Source organism: Giraffa tippelskirchi, chromosome 6, assembly GCF_054371585.1.
Source record: "Giraffa tippelskirchi isolate mGirTip1 chromosome 6, T2T-mGirTip1v1.2.pri, whole genome shotgun sequence".
NCBI lineage: Eukaryota > Metazoa > Chordata > Mammalia > Artiodactyla > Giraffidae > Giraffa > Giraffa tippelskirchi.
In genome coordinates this window covers 133,273,726-133,296,561 of record NC_137280.1, presented here as the reverse complement: position 1 = coordinate 133,296,561, position 22,836 = coordinate 133,273,726, and the positions used below count along the sequence as shown (strand labels likewise).

The 22,836-nt window shown below is 43.9% G+C and overlaps 1 protein-coding gene across 2 annotated transcripts in view; it reads right to left on the bottom strand.

Moving 5' to 3' along the window:
- The window catches only part of ABLIM3 (actin binding LIM protein family member 3), a 172,544-nt gene that overhangs the window by 54,680 nt on the left and 95,028 nt on the right, over positions 1–22,836 (bottom strand). For both annotated transcript variants that reach the window (XR_014055503.1, XM_081495717.1), the window contains 4 exons: positions 14,634–14,817; positions 12,278–12,390; positions 5,245–5,371; positions 1,349–1,442 (listed from right to left, as the gene is read on the bottom strand). Coding sequence is in view for 1 of the 2 variants with exons in the window: in XM_081495717.1 (XP_081351843.1) it covers positions 1,349–1,442; positions 5,245–5,371; positions 12,278–12,390; positions 14,634–14,817 (518 nt within the window). In the remaining variant the exon portion in view is untranslated. The remainder of the gene's footprint in view (positions 1–1,348; positions 1,443–5,244; positions 5,372–12,277; positions 12,391–14,633; positions 14,818–22,836) is intronic.

The window sequence follows — 22,836 nt, the reverse complement described above, 5'->3', positions numbered from 1 at the left end:
TTCCTTCTCACCCTCAGGGATCAACTACAGTGCATCTCCTCAGAGTCCCTTCCTGGTTGCTACATTTTCTCCTGAGCTGAGATGAGGCTGTAGGATCCTTCTTAACACATTGCTGACTCCAGGCAACCTCGGTCTCCTGGCCAGATTTGTCAGAATTAATGATTCTGTTTGTAAGCCCTGACCCAGTCTGTTGTCCCTCAGCTACTGTCAGATAAGAAAATGTGGGCCTAGAAAGGCAAAGATACTCACCCCAAAATCTGAGCATGAGTAAGCAATGAGTCAATACTAGCACCCAATTATTTGTACTCTTAGGCTACTGTTTTTCATTTTTTGAGATTTGAACAAAATCTGTACTTTAGTTAATAATACTGTATCACATGTTAATTTCCTCTCTTTTTAACCAACAATATTTCTTTATATTCTCAGAACTGGATTAGGAATTTCAAGCCTCATTCAAGTTATTTTAATCACTAAGATAATAAATTTTCTAGACGTTTAGCTGTGATTCTAGATGCCAAAATACATGAAACTATATCAAAATTTGAGTGAATATAAATTAGAAAGCTTTTGTATACATATATATAAATAGAATGTATAATATAATGTATATATTTTTAGAAAACTTTAGAATTTTGCCTAGCAAAAAAATTTATGACATTTCGATTCTACTTGTTTGACTTAGTATGAATAGAATGCTAGGCCACTGTTTTTCATTTGCACCAAACTCTTTCCTGCTTCTGACTCCTCAAGGTGGGTGGTCCCAAGGCATAGGAAGACAGCTGCCTGGGCCCAGAGTGTGGGAGGGAAGGCCAGGAAGCCCAGCGAATGGGGGCTCAGGCAGGGGCTCAGCAAGGGTGTTGCAGGTTGTCTGTCACTGGCAGAGTGAGCTGTGCATGAGAAGCAGAGGAAAGTTGTTGCCATAGTGATGGACCAGCCAAAGAAGGGCTTAGGGAGCAGGCTGCTAGACAAGCTGGTTCATAAATCAGCACATTACCGAATGCTTAAAAAAATAAAGGCTCTATCCTTTAGGCAGGGCAAAGAAGAAAATCATAATTGTCACTCCCTAGTAATCTATCTGGGTCTGAATCCAGAGAAACAACCTATGTTTCCAACACGACATTTTTTGAACAAGGAGTAATTTCGTTCAGCTTCTCATTTGGGGGGTACCTGGAGAAGCAAGGTTATCTGCTTAAGGTCATGTAGCAAACTAAGCTGAGGTAGAGAAAACAGGGGAGGTAGAGGCTAAGGAAAAAGGGGTGTGGGGTGACTTTCCCCTTCTTCAGGGATGACTCTGCGGGGTCACAGGCCACCTGCTCAGTCATCTTCACAGTTTCTTGTACCCACTCACCTCCAAGACCCTGCCGCTGATGTATCGGTCACAAGTCTCGCACTTAATGCCAAACTGGGAGTGGTAGTCAGACTCGCAGTACGGAACGCCATCCCTGCAGAGGAAATCCACACAGGAAGAGGAAATTAGGGGGGTCCGCGGGGGTGACACGTGGAACTTCCCAGACCCACCGATAACTGTGACTGGACCAAGATTAGAAGCACTCAGGTAGCTGTTCAAAGTGCAAAAACTGCCCAGACACCCCTCAGATCTACAAGATCAGACAGTCCCTGGGGTGAGAGGGCTGGGGAATCTGCATCTTGACAAACTCCCCACGCGTGCCTGGGAAGCATTGTTTCCTGCTGGCCGTGAGGGTCCCTCACTCTTCTTCCTTGCCCTCTCCTCAGATTTTCCAGACCTACTCTCATCCCTTTATCCTAAAGGACTCTTTTAAAAGGTCATTTAAAAAATAAAATTTCCATTTAGAATAGGTAATATCTGCATTTGGCACACTGCAAAGGCACAAGGGGAAAAAAGTCTGCACCCTCCTCTCAGTCTCTCCCAGGTTCCCTTCCAGGAGGTCATCAATGTGATCAATTTTTTGCATATTCTTAAGGGTTCCTCTTCTAACAAAACACTGGTACAAAAAGAATCATATGACTGTGCTCCTCAATCAGTAGAAAACAGGAACCCTTGCCCTCCCCAATCACCTCCTAAGTGCTCCATTCTTGCCCAGTGCTTATAACTTACTGGGCAGTAATAAGATTATTGTTAGTTATTCTTACACTATCCCCTACTACAGTAGCCACTGATATTTACTGCTTGGTATGTGTCGGGCTCTCTGATGGTATTTTACATAGGTTATTTCATTTAATACTTGCCGCAGTCCTGTGAGGCTGGAATTAGCGGTCTCCCCATTGTGTGGATCAGAAAACCCAACTCAAATGATCTAGTGCTAGTTCAAACCCACATGGTCTAGTTTCTCAGCAGGCTGTCATGAGAATTAAAGAATGTGGCTCCTGGGTGTCCCAGGGCTCAGCACAGCACCCGTCCTATGGGGATCCCCATGATGGCTGACGGGAGTCCCCAAAGGACATTTGGGCTCAGCTTTCAAGGGCCAACGTGGTGATGACTGTGGGCATCAAAGCACTCAGCCCAGCTCGGGCCCAGCCTAGCTCTAAGGCCCAGATCTGATGACATCTCTCTGAAGTGCCAATGACATCTTCTGTATGGAACAGAACTCACTCACACGCAGAGAGGCCTTAGACCAGGCACCTCCACGCTGCTGCCCTGTGGGGACTGCTAGGAGCCCACCCTGGGCAGCAGGGCTGTCAGTGTTTCCTGAAGGAGAGGCAACACTGAGGACCGGTGCTCAGCAAAGTCACGAGGTGACACTGTTGTTTGTGGGTCCATGAGACAAGCCTCCCTCACCCTCAACCCTTTCACACTCTGGGGGGTGGGAGGGTAACCCTGCAGAGGGATAAAGTCATTTGTCAGGAGGTGGGTGCAATGAACCAGCAAAATTTGGGTATAAATGCCAATACCTCCTAATTTGGACCTGGGGAATCTGCATCTTGACAAGCTTCCCATGCATGCCTGGAAAGCACTGTCTGCTGCTGGGTTAGGCCTTTGGGAATTTGACATACATGATTCTAAAAATAGGCAGAGGGTAAAAATTAATATTTACTGGGTATTTATTAGGTACAAAGCACAGATCTCTGAACCCTATGAGGGTTCTTCTTCTTAGCTCTATTTCTATAAATGAAGAAACTAAGACTCGGAGAAGTTGAGCCTCTTGCTGACGTCAAGTGAGCTAGGCTTCTAACCTGGGCATCAACACCAGAGCCGGCGCTGCTAAGCACCTTCCACTCTGCTGGCAGATGGATGAAGAGCCCAGAGTCCAGCTTCAGAGGCCTAAGGCGTGGTGGGTAATCTGGGTTGGACCTGCTCACAAGGAGCTCTGAGCAAACCCTTACTCCCCCAGAAAATTTGGACTTGAACTCACAGACTCAGGACTCTTGGCTGGCATCTCACCAAGGGAACATCTTACTTGGCAGGCACAGAGGTGCATGCCAAACTCCCACTAACGTGTGTTCAAAGCGCTCGGCCTGTGACCTCAACTCACCTCTGCAGCCTTGGACTTCACCTGTGCACACGCCCGAGTTCCAGCAAACAGGATGGATGTGGCTAGCACCTCCCTGCCCTTGCCCAGGTTGGGCATTCTGCCTACAAGCTTTCCTTCTTTGCATTTTCAAATCTTATATCCCTTTTCAAGGTCCAGCCCAAATATTATCATCTTCCATAAAGTTCTCACATATTCCAGATACCACTTCTGCTAGTTAGAAGTGAACAGTCACAGCCCTTGGCTTAGACCTCTGACACAGACAAGGGTTGTTTGGCTAGTACCTACCTCCCTTTTTGACAGCAGCAGTACCTTGCCTGAGTTCTCCTGGGGACCACCCCTTCCCACTCACAGTTACAAAGGGCTGCTCTCTAACTCAAGGGTTTAGATCCTTCTGGCCAGTGATTGGTCAGGGATGGGCATGTGACCCAACGGAGGCCAAATCAGAGGCAGCTGTGGGACTTTTGCTGGAGTTTTTGGGAAAGAGGCCTTTCTCTCTCTTTGCCAGGTTTATGAAGCTGCTAGAAAGAAGGCTTGGAGTTGTTGGTAATCATCTTTGCTACCAACTGGGGAGGTCTTGCTTGAGAATGAACCAGACACAGAGGAAGGCAGAGCTGAGAGAGACAAGAAAGACTGGGGAGAGGGTGGAGCTTCTGATGGGCTAATGACAGCTTTAAGCCTCTGGATTCAGCCATGCCAGAAGCCAGAATGCCACTGGCCTTCCCATTTCTGTGAGTCAATAAACTCCCATTTTTGCATTCAAGGGAGTTTGAGTTGGGTTTTCTGTCACTTCTGATTGGAAAGGTCTTACAGAACAAAACTCTTGAGCTCTGAATCACATGTCCACTGGAGTCATCATTTTTTATGCATATAGCCTGTCTCTCTTATTTCTTGACAGCAGAACCATGCATGTTACGACTTTAATGCTCATTACATCCTAGCATTGGGTCAGAGAGCGATACTAGAAAATGTCTGGGTCATAGTATAAAAAGTTCTGAGGGCTAGTGGCCCTAATTTTTTTTTGGTACTTGAGTATGTAAATATGGTCATAAGGGCCTGGCACAAGGGACCTTGTGTAATGCTCAGTGTGGGGGCTGGGCCGTCTCTCCTGACAACTGCGTGTCCATCATCTTTTATCTCATTTCATTCAACAACTGTATTGTCCACTTTGGGTCAGGCATTGTGCTACAGGCCGCAGTGAATTAAACAAAGTTCCACCCTGGTGAGGACAGACACTAAATATAATCACTATGGCAATAACTTCCTGAGACTCAGTTTCTACAGCTTTTCAAAGGGGGTTAACACCACATGGGAGTGTTCATGGGGCTTAATGTGATAATTTGTACAGAGCAGTTAGTACATTCCTTGTCCAGACTAAAAGCTCAATATGATACCTGATATTATTATCCTTATTAAAACGGTAACATGGTTAAATATACAATCGCGAATGGTGTTGGCCCACACGAAGGAAACCAATAGGGCCGATGAGGGCCACCGGGAGGGCCAGTGTGGAGGGCCTGTAAGAGGTGGTATGAAGCCAGTTCTGAGGGGAGGGTATGGGACCTGAGACCAGAGGAAGGGGAGGAGCAAGCATGCACAGAACAGAGAAGAGTAACTCAGAACAGAAGAAGCACCGAGTGAGGGCCCCAGGTGAGTGGGGTGCCGTTTGTGGCTGGAGTGTGGCAGCCAGACAGAAATGGAGGGAGATGCTGCTGGTGACTCAGGCCAAGGGCCATGTGGGGCCAGGCCTGGGGGCATGCAGAGGTCAGGCAGGCGGGGCAGGGGAGAGACCTACTTGCTGATGTACTCCCCGGTGAGGATGACGCTGCAGGTCTGGCATTTGAAGCAGCTGACGTGCCACTGCTTGTCCAGTGCCAGGAGCGACTGGCCATGCTTGATCTCCTCCTTGCACCCAGCACAGTCTGCAAAGACAAGAGGACTCGATGAGGAAAGCACTTTGGGCCCTGGGACCCTTGCTGTCATCTCACGCCTGAGTCTAGGCAAGCCCTCCTGAACACTGGCTTTTCTGTAACTGCTCCCACCTAGGCACCAGCACCAGTCAAGAGTATGTCAGGTAAGGGAAAGGCCAAAGGCACCCTGGCCTCTTGACAAGGGGTCCTGGTGTGAGGTAGAAAGAAAGACCTCATAGGGTTTCTCAAGAAAGTTCCTTGCTGGTCATCCTGACCGTGGTTCATCCAGAGCGGACCCTGAACTGCTCCTAGCCTGTTTTCAAGTTGCTAACAAAGCTCACGCAACTCTCTGTGACCTGGGGAACTGCAGCATCAGTGTCACCTGGGAAATTGCAAATGTGTAGAAATGTGGGCCCCATCCAGATGAACTGAATTTTTAACTATTTTATTTTTATTGAAGTACACTTGATTTACAATATTGTATTCATTTCAGGTAACAGAAAAGTGATTCAGTTACTTACACTTACACACACACACACACACACACACACACACACACACACGTAATATATTCTTTGTCAGGTTCTTTTCTATTATAGGTTGTTACAGGGATTAAGTATAGTTCCCTGTGCTATACAATAGGTCCTGTTGCTAATCTATTTTATATGTAGTAGAGTGTATCTTTTAATCCCCAAATCCTAATTTATCTTCCTCTTTCTCCTTTGTTAACCATTATTTTTTCTATGCCTGTGAGTCTGTTTCTGTTTTGTAAATCATTTGTATTGTTTTTTTTAGGTTCCACATATAAGTGATATCATATGATATTTGTCTTTCTCTGACTTATTTCACTTACTGTGATGATCTCCAGATCCATTCATGTTGCTGCAAATAGCATTATTTCATTCTTTTTTATGGCTGAGTAATATTCCATTGTATATATACACCACATCTTCTTTATCCATTATCTGTTGATGGACATTCAGGTTATTTGCATGTCTTGGCTATTGTGAATAGTGCTGCAATGAACACTGGGGTGGATGAATCTTTTTAAATTAGAGATTTCTCCAGGTAAATGCCCAGGGGTGGAATTCCTGGATCATACGATAGCTCTATCTTTAGTTTTTTTGAGGAACCTCTATTCTGATTTTCATAGTGGCCATATCAATTTACATTCCCACCAACAGTGAAGGAGAGTTCCCTTTTCTCCACAGCCTCTCCAGCATTTGTCATTTGCAGACGTTTTCATGACAGCCATTCTGACTGATGTGAGGTGACACCTCAGTATAGTTTTGATTTGCGTTTCTCTAAAATGCAAAAAGTTTGAGCAACTTTTCATGTGCCTGTTGGCCATCTGTATGTTTTCTTTGGAGAAATTTCTATTTAGTTCTTTTACCCATTTTTTTGACTGGGTTGTTTATTTTTTTCATATTGAGCTGCATGAGCTGTTTTATATATTTTGGAAATTGAGCCCGTCACTGAATTTTATCAAGATCTCCAAGAACAGCAGAGTTCGAGAATCCCTGCTCCAAGCTTAGTTTCTACTTTTTCTCACCTTTAGGCCCATACGCTCAATGGTTTGTGATTTGCGTGCTTTTGGTTAAATCTATTCTCTTGCCTAGCACCATGCTCAGCACATAGTAAGAACTTAGAGCCGATGTGCTGAATGAGCAGCCCTCCTAGCACCCAGGCAAAGGATAGAACTTACCACGCACACCACCTCCCTTATGTGACTACAAACCAAACATCTGCCTCCCCAAGCAGTGAGGGTTAAAGAGTCTGATGAGATTGTTCCAGAGCAGAAAGGCACCCTTGCTCTCCGTTTCCATCACCCTGGACCATGCATTGAGGCCAATAGAACGTAGAGGGGCCCAGAGGCTGCCTGTTGCTCAACAATGTCTCGGGAGGGGCAGGAAATGGAGGCAGGGTCCGAGTACTTGGGAGATGCTGGGAATTCAGGCTTAGCCGACCGGATGTCCCACTCTTGAGGAGGAAAGGGTCAAGGGGCAATGTTTACCAGAGCACGGGCCTCCTTCTTGGCACCAAAGGCAAATGCACACTTGGGAGCAGCAGAGGAGGAGAGAGACAGCACAGCAAGTTGGGAGTGGTTGGCTGAAGCTCTCTCATCCAGCTGGAAGCCAGTCCTGGAGAAGAGATGAGGTGTCTGTGTCTAGGAAGGGGGTGTATCCAGCAAGCTGTGGAAAGTCTGGGCCCTGATGAAGTGTGTGTATGAGTCAGCTCCCACAGTCCACGCCTCTTGGCTACACAGCACCTTTCTAATGTCTCTTAGTGCAAGCTGGGGGCAAGAAGGTCTCCCATTGCAAAATGCTTCAAGTCCCAGGTCTTCAAATGGGGGCTAGTAGAACCGATTTTGGATTTCTTTCTTTTCCTTTTGTTTTTCCTCCTGGAATAAGTCAACTTCCACTCCACCCCAGTCATCACAGTCTTCAGAATGTCATTGTTTAGAGGTCAGTACCCCCTCTTCTTTTATAGACAGACAGCCTCTAAAGGGACCTTTCCATGCTCTGTATAGGAAAACCTGAGGGCTCAGGCATCTGGTCCAGCTTTCTAGGCCACAGGTGCTGAATTTGTGTCTCTGTGGGCCTTCCTGATAGGGTTAAATGATTCCACAGAGGCTCAGAGTTCACATCAAAGTCCCACACAGCACAGTAATCCTCAGCATTTTCAACAGGTGGGCATCTTCCTCTAAATCACTGCCTTCTGGGGTGAGCAGCTCACCCCCTCTTGCCTTTGGACAGGTAAGACTGTCATGATGGCCTTTTTTATATGAAGCTGAGGCCTGAATTCTTGTGACACCCCCTGTTTTAAGCAACCAAGGATTATCTACCTCTTACCCTAAATGTGTTTCTTCAAATCTTTTATGACAACTACAGTTTCTCTCTTCTCTTTTATCTCCTGCACTTCACTTTTCCTTGCTTGACATGGTCTGAGAAAATTCACTTGTGGACTCCATGGAGATAGACAAGTTAGTGGGTAACACCACCATTGTCTATCTTTTCAGTAAACCTTACTCAAAGAGTTGCATCCTTTTGTGGCCACAAAAGAGATGAGTTCCATATCTTTAAGTTGCAGTGACACATCTGATATGATTTGGCATCTTGAATTAAAATCTAGGAGATGGTACAGTATAGTGGTTAGAGGTTGAGCTGAGAGGTTAGAGTGAGTGGGGAGAGGCTGGCCAAGGGGAGAATCCCAGCTCCCCAGCTGACTAGTTGTACAACTGTTCAGGTCCAGCTTCCTTATCTGAACATCTTCCTTACATGACTGGTGTGAAGATGAACTAAAGTCAGGCCTAGAAGGACTTTGCACAGGGCCGGGCATGTATGTACCCAATAAGTGGTTCTTATCATTATTATTCCACATTCTCATGGTTTTTAACTCATATTCTGTGCATTATCCAATCTCTGATATGAGAAGCAGTATCTCCACTGTAGGGAAGGCCTGCTAATTCCTCCTGAGAATTCTGGCAAACCTATTCCACATTTTTTTTTTCATGTTACATTGCTCATCCTCCACTCAACTGGCTTCAGATGCTTCATCTGAAGCCAGTTGAGTGGAGGATCTTTTTACCAGGATCTTCCCCCCCCTCCTTCTTCCAACTTTCACTTATGACCAACATTGGAGCCTCAGGCACTGCATCCAGAAGCCCATGGACCTGGTATAATAAGCAAGGTCAGGACACACCCTGTCCCAAGCTGGATTCTGCACAGCCAGCTGTCCACTCCATTCCTCATATGTTCTTCTTTATTCCAAAATTACCACCTTCAGCTGGCAATAAGCATGATGCACCTGCTCCTCCTAAATCCCTCCATTTACTGGAATCTCTGAAGACCCCAGACAGTTATTTTTAGCTTTTTCTGACTGTGTCATTCATTACAGCAAAAATAGGTGGGTGTGTGTGTCATAGCAAGCTCCCATCTTCTTTTAGGCAAGGAATCCAGAAAGACAGGACCCTTCCTATTAGCAAGTCATGTCTCTGGTATAGGGTGTTAAGGGAATAGGCTCCAAAGCCAGACTTGCCTAGGCTCAGACTCTGGTTCCATTACCATTATCTGAGTGACCTTTGACACCCTTAGAGTATCTGGTTTCTTATCTAAAAACCATCGCTCTTGTCTCCCTCATAGAGTTGTTGTAATGATTAAATGAGATGCTTAGAAAACTTAGTGCAGTGCTGACAATAGTAATGGTCAATCAATGCTAGCAGTAGTGATGGCAGTAGTTTTGGTGGTGATGGTGATGGTACTACTGCTGCTGATTCTTCACATTTGAGGTTTGTGCAGTGCCTGGCACTAGGAACAGTCAGTGTCAGCAAAGGTGATGGTAGTGTTGGTGATAGTGGTGGTGGTAGTAATGGTATTCAATATGATGCTGGTGATTGTGGAGATGGTAGTGGTAGTGGTATGAGTGGTACTTATGTGGTGACGGCAATGGTGTTGGTGGAGGTGGTGATGTTGCTTCTGCTCCTGATTCTTCTCAGTGAGATCTGTGCAGTGCCTGGCACTAGGAATAGTCAGTCACTGTCAGCAGTGGAGATGGTATGTTGGTGATCATGATGGTGGTGGTAATGGTGATGGTGTTGGTGGAGGTGGTGGTGATGCTGCTTCTGTTCTTGATTCTTCTCAGTGAGATCTTCTCCTGCCTATGATAAGTAACATGATTCCCATCTCTTGATGGGAATCCCAAGTATTCTTCTTGATCTCTTCTGAGTAGATACTGCTCCTGCTTTTCCGCAGTGTCTTGACATTCCAGGAATGAAACTCCACACTCCCAGGAATGAAACTCCATACTCCTCTGGCTCAAAAATACAGCAAGTTTTCCCTCCTTCATTTTCCTTTTCCAAGCTATGTTCTTCATCTTAGCACTCTTTTGAATCTTGTTTTAATTCCCTCCATCCTTGGGGGACTCAGAAGCCCTTTCAACTTCTCCTCGAGTCTGGAGACTACTTTGTGTTTGCAGAATGAACAATGACCACCTTTGGGGAAAGAAGATTTCTCTGAAACACATGCCCCATAGATCCACATATTGATGTCTAGATTTCGTGAGTAGCAAGATGAGCCACGATCCTAGGCATTCCCCTGGAGACTGCCCACATGCTCACTGTTCTTCTGTACTGACTCTTCCTTCCCTTCTTCCACCTCCTGATCTGAGGAATTATGGTGGAGAGATTTAGTGGCCTCTCCTCGTGGACATGCTTCCATGCAGGCCTCCCACACTCAGCTGAGGAAATCTTCCACCTGCCTCAGATCCCCAAGGCACACAGTAACACACAACACAAGCTGAGTGAAATAACAGAAGATTCAGGAATTTATTCTCAGTTCTCCTCTGGCATGTTTTCTAGATTAGACCGCCAAGCCAACAAAACCCCTCACTTTATATTTAGAGAGCAGTTTACACACTATGATGTATGTTAGCTTGATTGCCGAATATGGATACATTTGCTTTCCACCAAGTTGTGTAAACTGAGCCACAGGGAGGCTGCATGACGGGTGTGCATCACACAGAAGGAAGACAGCCTCCTGACTTCAGCTGGCTTCTCTCTATGGCCTCACACGTGGTCTCACTGGTGTCTGGGTTCCTGAGTAGCATCAGCCATGGTCCTGTGGTCCTGCATCCCAGCATTCCAGACTTGCTGTCATTCTGGATGATGCTTTCAAGGAGTTATGAAGGATAACAGTGTGTGCACTTAGCCTCAGCCACCTTGAGATGGAAACCTGCTCAGAGCAGCAAATTTTTCTTGATCCCCACCAAAGACACTGAAGGAAGGTCTGAGAACAGGTCTGAATCAACTGAAAGGAGGGAAGGATGATGGAGGGAGCCCCCCACCCCCACCCTGCAACAGGCTCCCTTGCTATTGGAGTCTCCGGGAGCCAAGTCCTGCTGACTCTGGGGAGGTGGTTCTGTGCTCACCCTCCTCAAGTGGACACAGCCCCAGCATGCTGACTCTGCTGGTGCCATGGCCGACAGCCCCCACATGGCGCAGTGATGCAGTACAGGACGCTAATGGGCTTTCATTGATTCTGCCGACAAGGCCAGTGAGAGTGTCATGTAACATGAAAGAATGCTGGGGCCTAACCTGGCTTACGAGACCCTGGGTGTGTGTGTGGGCACATGCAGTGAGGGGTCCGAGAAGGGAGTTTTGCAACAGTGATTTAGATATCTTACAGCTAGACAAGTTGGAATGGAATGGACATTCCACAAATCAGAATGACTGTTCTAAGGTACACTTGTGATCCTCAGCTCCCCTCCACACCCCAATCTGTGTTTTAGTGATAGAACATGACCTTTATGAGTAGTTCTCAGTTTTAAGAGCAGGGAATGAATCATTCAGGAAGCTTATTACGATCATATATTTCTAGGTCCCATTCCTACAAGTCCAAAGTGGGCCTAGAAATCTGTATTTTTGCTAGTTTTGCAGTGAAGCTAATGCTGCAGTCTACAGGACACACCCTAAGAGACACTAAGTACAGCCTTTATGGCTTTCTCCCATATTCCCTCTTTTGCTAAGATATGTCTGCATATAGTTTTTTAGTGGAATTTGTAAGAATTGAGAGTCACTGGTGGAAAACATCTGATCGGCTCTGTTGGGGTGCTCCGGGCAGCATGGACCAGAGGGGAGATAAGGAGGCCTGCTCATCTCAGGAGAAGCACCCAAGTGGCTGAAACATGGCCCAGGCCCTCCCTGTTTACTGTTGGGCAGCCTGTTTTCCCTGCATTTGTATGTAGGGAAGCTCATGAGTCTGGGCTGTCTGCCAGCTGGGTCATACTTCAGGAGTCTTCCAGAGTGGGAGCCGCCCCCACTTCCCTCCAAGCTGCGGAAGGGAAGTGGTTAATGAAACTGGGACAGGGGAGCCCTGGGAGATGTGCTCGCAGATGGGGAGGCACCTGGCGGGGAGGACTCACGGCTTGGTCCGCGGATCTTGATGGGCTTACTGCTAGTCATGGACTGGGAGCACGTCTGACACAAGCATTCTTTCCCACTGAAGGTCACCTTGTCTCCAATGGGGAAAGGCTTCCTGTGAGGAGGAAGAAGAAGAAGAAATTCAACACTTCCTCTCCAGAGGCTCTGTGTCTATAGGCGACTTGACGACGTGTGCTTGAAGATCTCTGGTAGCAGATACAGCACATATAGAGTACAAGCTACATTCACGGGCTGTTCCTGGGGCAGAGCTAAACCACTCAATCCAGATCAGGACCGGAAGGAGATCCAGTTGGGCCATTTACATGATTTTTAAACATTGGGCAAATCAAAACACTTATTTGAGCTTACACTTTTATTCTATACAACGATGGTGGTGGTGGCTTAGTTGCAAAGTCGTGTCCAACTCTTGTGACCCCATGGACTGTAGCCTGGCGGGCTTCTCTGTCCATGGAATTTTCCAGGCAAGAATACTAGAGTGGGTTGCCATTTCCTTCTATACAGTAAAGAGGCTAAAAACTCTTCCCAGGGGTGCTTCCTCCTGGAAGGATGTCTTCCCAACTTGACTTATCCCTGTATGTCAGGAAGAACTCAATTCAATTTGCCAAAACATCCTCCCTTTACTCCCCAGGAATTTTAGATGTCCACAGAGAACCTCTTCCTCTGCTCACCTGCATTTGAACAGTTGACAGTTCCACAGCTCAGGAATCTCAAGCTTGTCCTATCCTGCCTCCCTAACTATAAACTGCTCAGAACCCTCAGCACAGCCAGTCCCATCACGCAGCAGCTCTTGCTCATGTAGTCTAGAATGCCTGTTAACATGGTTTCTGAGCACATGGCCTAAGCCTGCAATGGTTCTACTGCCCTTACATTAGAGACATGAACAATGGAGGGAGTGCTGGGGAGGGGGGAGCTGAGCTCTCGTTACAGCCCAGGCACTGACTACTGGTAAAAGGACATGGATCATGACCTTGAGAAGACACCTCATCTCCATGGGGCTTCACAAAACCTCCACTTTATACTATATGGACCCTACTGTGCAGACTTCCAATGGTTCTGGCATTCTAGGACCTCAGGCCCATGTTTTAAGGGCTGGATGAATGAATGAATGCCATTGGGTAATATTTTCTTAGGCACTATGTCTTTAGTCTCAATCAAAAACCCCAAGTGGTTAATTACTCTAACTGGTAACAAAGAGGTGGTTATTTTATGAGAAGAATAATTAATCTATAGATTACTTTCCCTATTAAAAAGTACATACATATATTCCAATAGTGCTTTATTTATGACTTAGTGCAATCCATTAAATGTTAAAATATTTGTGGACAGGGTTGAGGTTTTCTTTATTTTTTGTCTCCTTAATATGGTATTTGGTATACAGTGGGTCCTTAAGGTACATTTGCTAAGTTAACAAGTGATGAGGATGCTTCGGGTCGGGAGGAAGCAGATGGTGAGCTTTCCATCACCTATCAAAGGTCTTGAGAATGGAGAGAGTAACATGGAAACATATACACTACCATATGTAAAATAGATAGCCAATGGGAATTTGCTGTATGACTCAGGGAACTCAAACCAGGGCTCTGAAACAACCTAGAGGGATGGGATGGGGTGGGAGGTGGAAGAAGGTTCAAGAGTTGGGGGACATAGGTATACCTATGGCTGATTCATGTTGATGTATGGCAGAAACCAACACAATATTGTAAAGTGATTATCCTTCAATTAAAAATAAATAAATTGTAAAGTCTTGAGAAGGTGGATGATGAACATTATGATAAAGAAAAGAATAATAAAATCAGACACAATTTGGTACCAGTCACTGAGCGAAGGTCTCTACAGGTACCATTTCATTTATCTTCCTGAAAACCTAATGAAGTTGGATTGATTTTGATGCCCATTTTACCACTGAAGCTGAGGCTTACAAAGGTGGGGTCACCTGCCAGGGTTGTGAAGGAAGGCTATAAACAGACATCCCAGGACCACATGTGGCTGAGGATGTGAGAGCCTGAGCCAGACCCATGGAGTCCACACTGAGTCTTGAGAGGCCATGGCACTCAGTGGTTCCTTTGGGGCCTTCTGATGGGAAGTAGGAGATCTGAGTGAAGGGGCTCAGATCTTCACTCTGCCTTCAGCTTGGGACAAACTAGTGTTTTGTATTAGACCACATCTAACAGACAGGATTCAGCTGCTAAATGTTCAAAACCATTTGCTTGTCAAGTCCTTCCACCCCTGAGACTCTAGGAATGAAAGTGTTCACCCCGAGATCTGCCTGGGAAAGGCCATTTCTTCCCTTCCCCAGGGACCTAGGCAGAGGGTCCCAGCCCTCGCTGGCCACCCACTCACCTGCACAAGCTGCACACGAAGCACTTAGGGTGGTAGGTGCGGCCCAGTGCGGAGATGACCTCGCCCGTGATGAAGTCTCGGCAGCTGTCGCAGCGGGTGCCGTAGAGTTGCTGGTAGTCCTGGGTGCAGATGTACTCCTGGTTCTTGAAGAAGAAGCCCGACTGGGCTAGGCCACAGCCACACACTTGAGGAAATAAGGAGGGAAATAAAGGCAGGTGAGTCCAAGGAAGGGTCTGCAAGCAGGAGGTTCTTGCTGGGGATGAGGCTGGAGGCTGACTCAGTTACAAGCGACCAGAGAATGGTGACACATGGGAACTCATAGGCCTCTGGGGCTAGTGCTTCTTAAAGGATTGTCTGAAGATCACTTGCATCAGAATCACCTGGCAGACTTCTGGAGATGCAGCTGCCGGGACCTGAATCAGACTCCCTGGGGCTGCAGAGCCTAGGCATCTGCATTTTTAGCACAACTCCCTGGCTGACCCTGATGTGCACTGACACCAGCCATGTTGTACAATCCTCTTAAGATATAGGCCATGCGGCTGATACAATGCAACACAGCTAGTAATACCATGATTTAATAAAAGAATCATTCAGTTAAAAATTTTCTGGGCATTTCCTATGTGCATGAGTCTGTGCTAGATGAAGACAATTTAGGATGTCAATGGGATATATGATTTGAAGATTATAATCTGTCCTCACCATACGTTATAAAGTCTTTTGGGATATCCTGGTGGATAAGATGAAGTAATGTAGGACAGATAATAGAAGAGCACGTGGATATAATTATAGGTGTCTGAACAACTGAATCATGGGGGACCCCCTCCCTCAAAGGACTTAGAAATGTGGGAAATGAGGTTTCCCTCTGAGAGTTATGAAATCAACTCATAATGGGAAGAACAGAAAGAGGCTAAGTTTCCTTCAAGATATCGAATGACTCTCGGGGCCACCAGAACTGCTGAGTATATTGATCCAGCTAAAGCAAAGATGGGTCAGCCAGGAAGGGACCAGTCAGCAACAAAGGAAAGCAGCTGGAGAGCTCTTTCAAATCCCCCTTGTTCAGAGTTTGCAGTCACCAAGTGACTGTTTGACAGTTTGACTTTCTACATAGGTTGCCTTTGGGAAGAAGCAGCTGGTCAGGGCAATGTGAAATGATACAACAGAGAGTTACAGCTCTTGTTTACATAATAAACAGGCACTTGGCTTTAATACGCCGGTTTCCCAAAAATGTAGTTAGCCTGACTCAGCTTTATCAAGTGTGATCCGTGGTTAGGAAGCTAATAAGATGGTTTCCAAGCCTGTAAGTGCAAGGACCTGGCCTGGACTGGGTGACATCACCCCAGTAAGTACCCTCTCATCTTAATAGGCAAAGTTGTTTTCCAAAAGCAGCTTGGTTAAACATAAGAGGGACTTCCAGGTGAATGTCAGAAGTATTTCACAAGTGTTTATTTACTCTACAGGCTAGAGGTAGGATTAAAGGGCCAAGGTGAGGGAGCAGGGCAGCTTCAAAGCGAATCACGTGGGACTTCACATGTCACAGCACCAGGGGAAACAGTCTAGGTCAGTGACAGACTCTACTCTGGGAGTCTGACCACCTGGTCTCTGGTCTTGTCACTGCCACTAACTCTCTGGGTGACAATGACCTTGGCTCTCTGTAATCTGGGGCCTCTGTTCACTGCTATGTAAAAAGCAGAAACTGGATAAGAAATGACCCGAGATTTTCTTCTGATATTGACATCCTATGAGAAGGAGAGCTTTCTTTAGGGCTGACTATGTGCCTAAACATTTAAAACTCTGTATGAGGTAGAGCTGGAGGCCCATAGAGACCAGCCCTGCAGGGCTGGTGAGCGGAGGAGGTGGCGGTGGAGGTAGCAAGAGGGGAAGGGTCCATCTTCCATCAGGCTTCATGAAAACTCATCACATCAAACAATGCCTGGTCTGGAGGGCAGGCAAGGCCAGAGAACAGGCTGTTCTGCAGTGTGCAGGTGGCAGATTGATTGACTCCACGGCTGTGGAATTAGTTAGGTCATGGCCTATGACCTCAATGGAAAGAGCTCCTGTTTTTTCCCTTCTTTTCTCTCCTTTGTGTCTCCTGCCAACTCTACTCCCAGAGCCACTTCTCCCAGTGGAGAAAACCAGGAGGCCATACAAAAACTTGGAACAATCAGTTCCTTCATTTCCCCCAAGGAGCTGAAGGAGGAAGCTTTTGGTAGAAAGGATATAAGAGTTGATAAGAATCCCAGGGTTCCTGGAAATACAGTTGGGAGCACGAGGTGGAAGGTAGGCTGGACCAGCATGACAGATGTGTCTGAGCAGAAGTTTTCATTCAAATAACAGGAAAGGCCATGGGAAAGGTCTGCAGTATGGAAGTGACATGGAATTAATACATCCAGGGCAGTCATTATCTTGTGAATCAAAAAGTAAAGTCTTATAATTAAAAGAAAGATCATATGGTCTGACAATGAGACAGAATATGAGAACTCAGAACTGCTTCAAGAAAATAAAGAATGAAAGCTCACTATAAATACAATACCTAGAAGCGGCTTACACCCAGCCTTACTGTGTTTCAGTGGAAAATGTACCATTTTGAGGGTCACTGGACCTTCCTTCATATTTCTATTCTAGCACTCAGGTGCTGTGTGACTTTGAAAAAGTGACTTCACCTCTCTAGAGTTCAGCTGCCTCATTTGTAAAATGAGGGAGCCATGTGGTAACTGTGGACACATCCAGGTCTAAGAGTCTAGGATTCTGTCATATAATTCTGTTGATTTTCAACTTTTCAAATGAAACAGTTTTATGGACTTTCAAAGCATTAGAAGGTCCCCTGAAGGTGATTTCATTCATCATTTTAACCATTTAAATTGTGAAATATACATACGGAAAATGTAATAAATAAACTACACTGTATACTGTACACTGTAAAGAGAAACATAAAATACGCCCCCAGGTATCCATTACTGAATTTATGAAACAACATTACCAGCACCCTGAAGCCTGTTCCCATCTCCCTAAGAATGCCTCCTTTCCACACTTCTTTCCCAAATCATGAGTTTATCAATCTCTTTGCTTTTCTTTACAGTTTTACTACCTTTGAGGTATCCACAAACAATATATTGTTTAGTTTTGCCCGTTTTTGAATTTTATACAGATGGAATCATACTGCATTAACTCTTCCGTGTCATTTACTGCTTCATTCTCTCAGTGTTATGTTTTTGAAATTCATTCATGTCGATGCACCTAAGTGTGGTTCCTTTGTTTTGCTGTGCTGTATTCAACTGTGTGACTACAGCACAACTGATCTATTCCACCTGTCCTAGATACAACTCCTTTACAAATATCAATACATGATTTACAGATTCTATCTTTCATTCTATGTGTTTACTTTTTACATTCCTGATGATCTATTTTGAAGCAAAAGAGTTTTAAATTCTGATGATGTTTAATTCATTTATTTTTCCCCAGTTGCTTGTGCTTTTTTTGTTATCATGTCCAAGAAGGCTTTGCCTAACTTAACATCACAAATATTTGTTCCTATATTTTGTTTTTGTTTTTTTTTTAAATAAATTTATTTATTTTAGTTGGGGGTTAATTACTTTACAATATTGTAATAGTTTTTGCCATACATTGACATGAATCAGCCATGGGTTTACATGTGTTCCCCTTCCTGGACCCCCCCATCCACCTCCCTCCCCATCCCATCCCTCTGGGTCATCCCATTGCCCCGGCCCTGAGCCCTTGTCACATGCATCAAACATGGAATGGTGTTCTGTTTCACATATGATAATATACATGTTTCAATGCTATTCTCCCAGAACGTCCCACCTTCACCTTCTCCCTCAGAGTCCATAAAATTGTTCTATGCATCTGTGTCTCTTATTCTGTCTCGCATATAGGGTTATCGTTACCATCTTTCAAATTCCATATACATGCATTAGTATACTGTATTGTTGTTTTTGTTTCTGGCTTACTTCACTCTGTATAATGGGCTCCAGTTTCATCCATCTCAGTAGAACCGATTCAAATGTATTTTTTTTAATGGCTGAGTAATATTCCATTGTGTATATGTACCACAGCTTCCTTATCCATTCGTCTGCTGATGGACATCTAGGTTGCTTCCATGTCCTGGCTATTGTAAACAGTGCTGCGATGAACATTGGGGTACACGCGTCTCTTTCAATTCTGGTTTCCTCGGTGTATATGCCCAGCAGTGGGATTGCTGGGTCATATGGCAGTTCTAGTCCCAGTTTTTTAAGGAATCTATATTTTGTTTTAACAGTTTTGTAGTTTTAGCTCTTACCTTTAGATTTTTGACTCACTTTGAGTTAATTTTTGTGTATGGTGTGAAGAAGACTGCAATTTCATTTTTTTTGTGTACGTATGTTCAGTTTTCCTAGCATCATTTGTTGAAGACTGTTCTCTCCCTATTGAATTATTTTGGTTGTCTTGATAATATTCAACTGACCATAAATATAAGACTTTATTTTTAAAACTTAATTAATTATTTTTGGCTGTGCTAGGTCTTCATTGCAGCTTTCTCTACTTGTGATGAGCAGGGTCTACTTTCTAGGTGCACTGTGTAGGTCTCTTACTGCAGTGGCTTCTCTTGTTGTAGAGCACAGGCTCCAAGGCATGAGGTCTTCAGTAGTTGCAACACACGGGCTCTAGAGCATAGGCTATTATAGAGCACTATTGAACAACTGGGCTCTAGAGTATGGGCCCAGTGGCTCCATAGCACATGGGATCTTCCTGGATCAGGGATCAAACCCGTTTCTCCTGCACTGGCAGACGGATTCTTTACCACTGAGCCATTAAGGAAGCCCAAGGCTTTATTTTTGCCTCTCATTTCTCCTCTGTTGATCTCTATGTCTATCGTTGTACCACACTGTCTTGTTTATTGCAGCTTTGCAGTAAGCTTTTAAAGTGGGAATTTCGAGTCTTCCAACTTTGTTCTTCTTTTTTAAAGATTATTTTGGTTATTCTATGTCTCTAATTTCATATACATTTTAGAATCAGTGTGACAATTTCTGCAAAGAAGCCAGTGGGGATTTTCATAGGGATTACATGTGTTATGAACTGAATAGTGTCCTCCCCCAGATTCATATGTTGAAGCCCCAAGCCACATGTGATGGTATTTAGATAGGTGGCCTTTAGGAGATGATTAGGTTTAGATGAGGCCATAGGATGGGACCTTCATTATGGGATTAGTGCCCTCATCAGAAGAGACACCAGCAAACTTGCTCATTCTCTTTCACATTCTCATCTTCCCTCCTTTTCTCCCTCCCTCCCTTCCACCTCTTTCCCTCCCTCCCTTCCACCTCTTTCCCTCCCTCTCAGAAGTGTGAGGACACAGTAAGAAGGTACCTGTTGGCAAGACAGGAAGGGAGCTTTCCATAACCTGACTATGCTGACACCATGATCTTGGACTTGCAACCTCCAGAATTGTGAGAAAATACATTACTGCTGTTTACGTCACCCAATCTTTATTTTGTTATGGCAGCCTGAGCTGACTAAGATAGCACTAAATTTGTAGACTGACCTGAGAATATCGCCATCAAAAAAAGATTTCTGATCCATGAACATGGTACATTTTTTCACTTATTCTTTAATATTTTATGGCTTTCAAAGTATAAATTTTATGCTTTCATTAAATTTATTCTTATGCATTTTATTTGATGCTATTGTGAAGGGAATTGTTTTCTCAATTTTATTTGCAGATTGTTCATTCTAAGTATATAGAAGTACAACTGATTCTGGTAAACTGATCTTGTACCTTGAAATCTGATCAACTTGTTACTCTTAATAGTTTTTTAGTGCATTCCTTGAGATTTGTTATACACAAGATCATGCCATGGACAAATAGAGATAGTCTTACTTCTTTTTCAATCTGAGTGTCTTTTGTTTCATTTTCTTGCCTAACTGACCTACCATGAACTTGCAGTACAATGTTAAATAGAAGTGGTAAGAGTAGACTTTTTTTCTTATTAATATTTTTGATCTCAAAGTGAAGCAGTCAGTCTTTCACCATTAAGTATGATGTTAGCTGTAGGTTTGCCTTTGTTTTTGAAAGATAGTTTTGCTGAATACATAAATTTTTAGGTACTTCTTCCAGTACATAAAGATATTATTTCACTGTTTTCAGATTTCCTTGTTGCTACTAAAACTTCAGCTGTCAGCTTATTTACCATTCATGTGCAGATGTCCTGGCTCTTCTCTCTGGCTACTTTTAAGATGGGGTTTTTTTGGGGGGGTGGGGGGAGGTTGTTTTTGGTGATCTGCAGTTTCACTATGATGTGTGTAGGTAGATTTCTTTTATATTTTCCTACTGGGATTTATTAAGTTTCCTAGATTCAAGGATTTCTGTCTTTCAACAGTTCTACATAATTCAAAGATGCTATCTCTTCAAATATTGTCCTCCTACTCATGTTCTCTATTATATCTCTATAGAACTCCGATTAGGTATATGTCAAACTCTCTCACTATATTCTCCATGTATAAACTTCTCTTTTATTTTTACCACTTTCTTGTATTTCTGTGCTATACATATATACTGCTCTCTTTACTGAATCTTAAAGTTTATTGTCTTTTCAACAACATCTGATCTGCTATTTAATCCATATACTGAGTTTTAAATTTTAAATACTATACATTTTTATGTCTAAAATGTATATTGTTTCTTTTTCCAATCTGCTGTTGTTATAATGTCTTGTCTCTTGTTCATTGTTTTTGCTGGCTTCTCTTACTTGTTTAAATGTATTGAAAGTAGTTATTATACAATGTCAGAAAACTTCAATCTATAAAGTCTCCAAGGTTCCCATTCTACTCTCCATCATTCTGCTGGCTCTTCCTCATTATGATTTGTGTATTTTTTACTGGAGTTATTCACTATGATAATAATGTTATCTGTAGAAACTCTTTGAGGTCTAGAATAAACCTGATCTTTGCCAAGTGTGGGATCACTTTTAAATTCTGTTTCACTTTAAAAAATGCCAATATATAGCATGAAAATAGAATGTGAATCCATATAAAGAATGGGTATGGCTAGACATTTTGATACAAGTTTCACTGTCTTATACCCAGTGCCTAAGTTGGTACAGGCAAGTTTCAGTGCTGTTTCCTTTTCTGGTTTACTTCTCATCCATCTATACATTGGGAGTAATCTTTGGGAGGAGGAAATTTAGCTTTACTCAGAGGTCTCCTGTTAGAATCCTGCATTGGTCAGGCTCTAGGCTTTGAATTCTATTCTCCATGATCCGTGTAGCCATCAAGGTAAATGCTCAAGGTCTTCAAGATTTAGCATAAAACATGAGGATTAAATCTGGCATTGGCAGTCACACCAGGATTTCTGCTTTTATTTTTTTTTCACCTCTGCAGATTCCTTCCTTTCATGTCAGCACAGTTGTGCACTTTAAACGGGTTCTAAAAGAAATTCATAGAAATTTTAGATTTTTCAAATGAGAAGGTTATTTAGGGTAACTAATCCCTATACCATTTACTGATGGAAACAAAAATACTCTCCAAGTAAAGTTGACGTTGAAAATATTCAGAAAAATGATATTTTTTTTTTGGTCTTAAAATCTCCCTTAAAAGTTTTTCTATGACCTCCCTATGGTAGACTGTCAAAATGGCCAAATTCTTCATTTCTCTATATTCACATCATTGAAATCTCATGTTGCAGCTCTTCCCACAAAAGTCAAAGTTTATTTCTCCATGGTCTTGAATCTGGGTTGGCCATTTGATTTGTTTTGGTCAATGGGACATTAACAAGTATAACACAAGGTGAGGCACAAAATGGTCTTGCTTACTAAAGCCTGCCCTTTTGTCACATTTGGAACTCAAAGACTACCATTCGAATGAGTCCAAGCCAGTCTGCTGGAGGACGAGAAGCCATATGGAGGTACTCAGGCCAATAGCCTGCCAACCACTCCCAGCTGACCCATCATATCGTTATAATGAGACGAGGAGAGATAAGCAGAGCCAAGTCAGATTGGAATAACTTCCCAGCCAACCCAGAGAATCATGAACTAAATAAAAGATCGTTTTAAACTATTAAATTTTGGCTTAAAGCAAAAGAACAAACACAATCTCTTAAGAATATAACTGTAGATTCATAGCTCAAACCTCCTTATAACAATTTTATTGTCATTACTCTTTGTCCCGTCTCAGTTTCTGGGGATATGAAACTGGTCACACACCAAGATACTCTCTC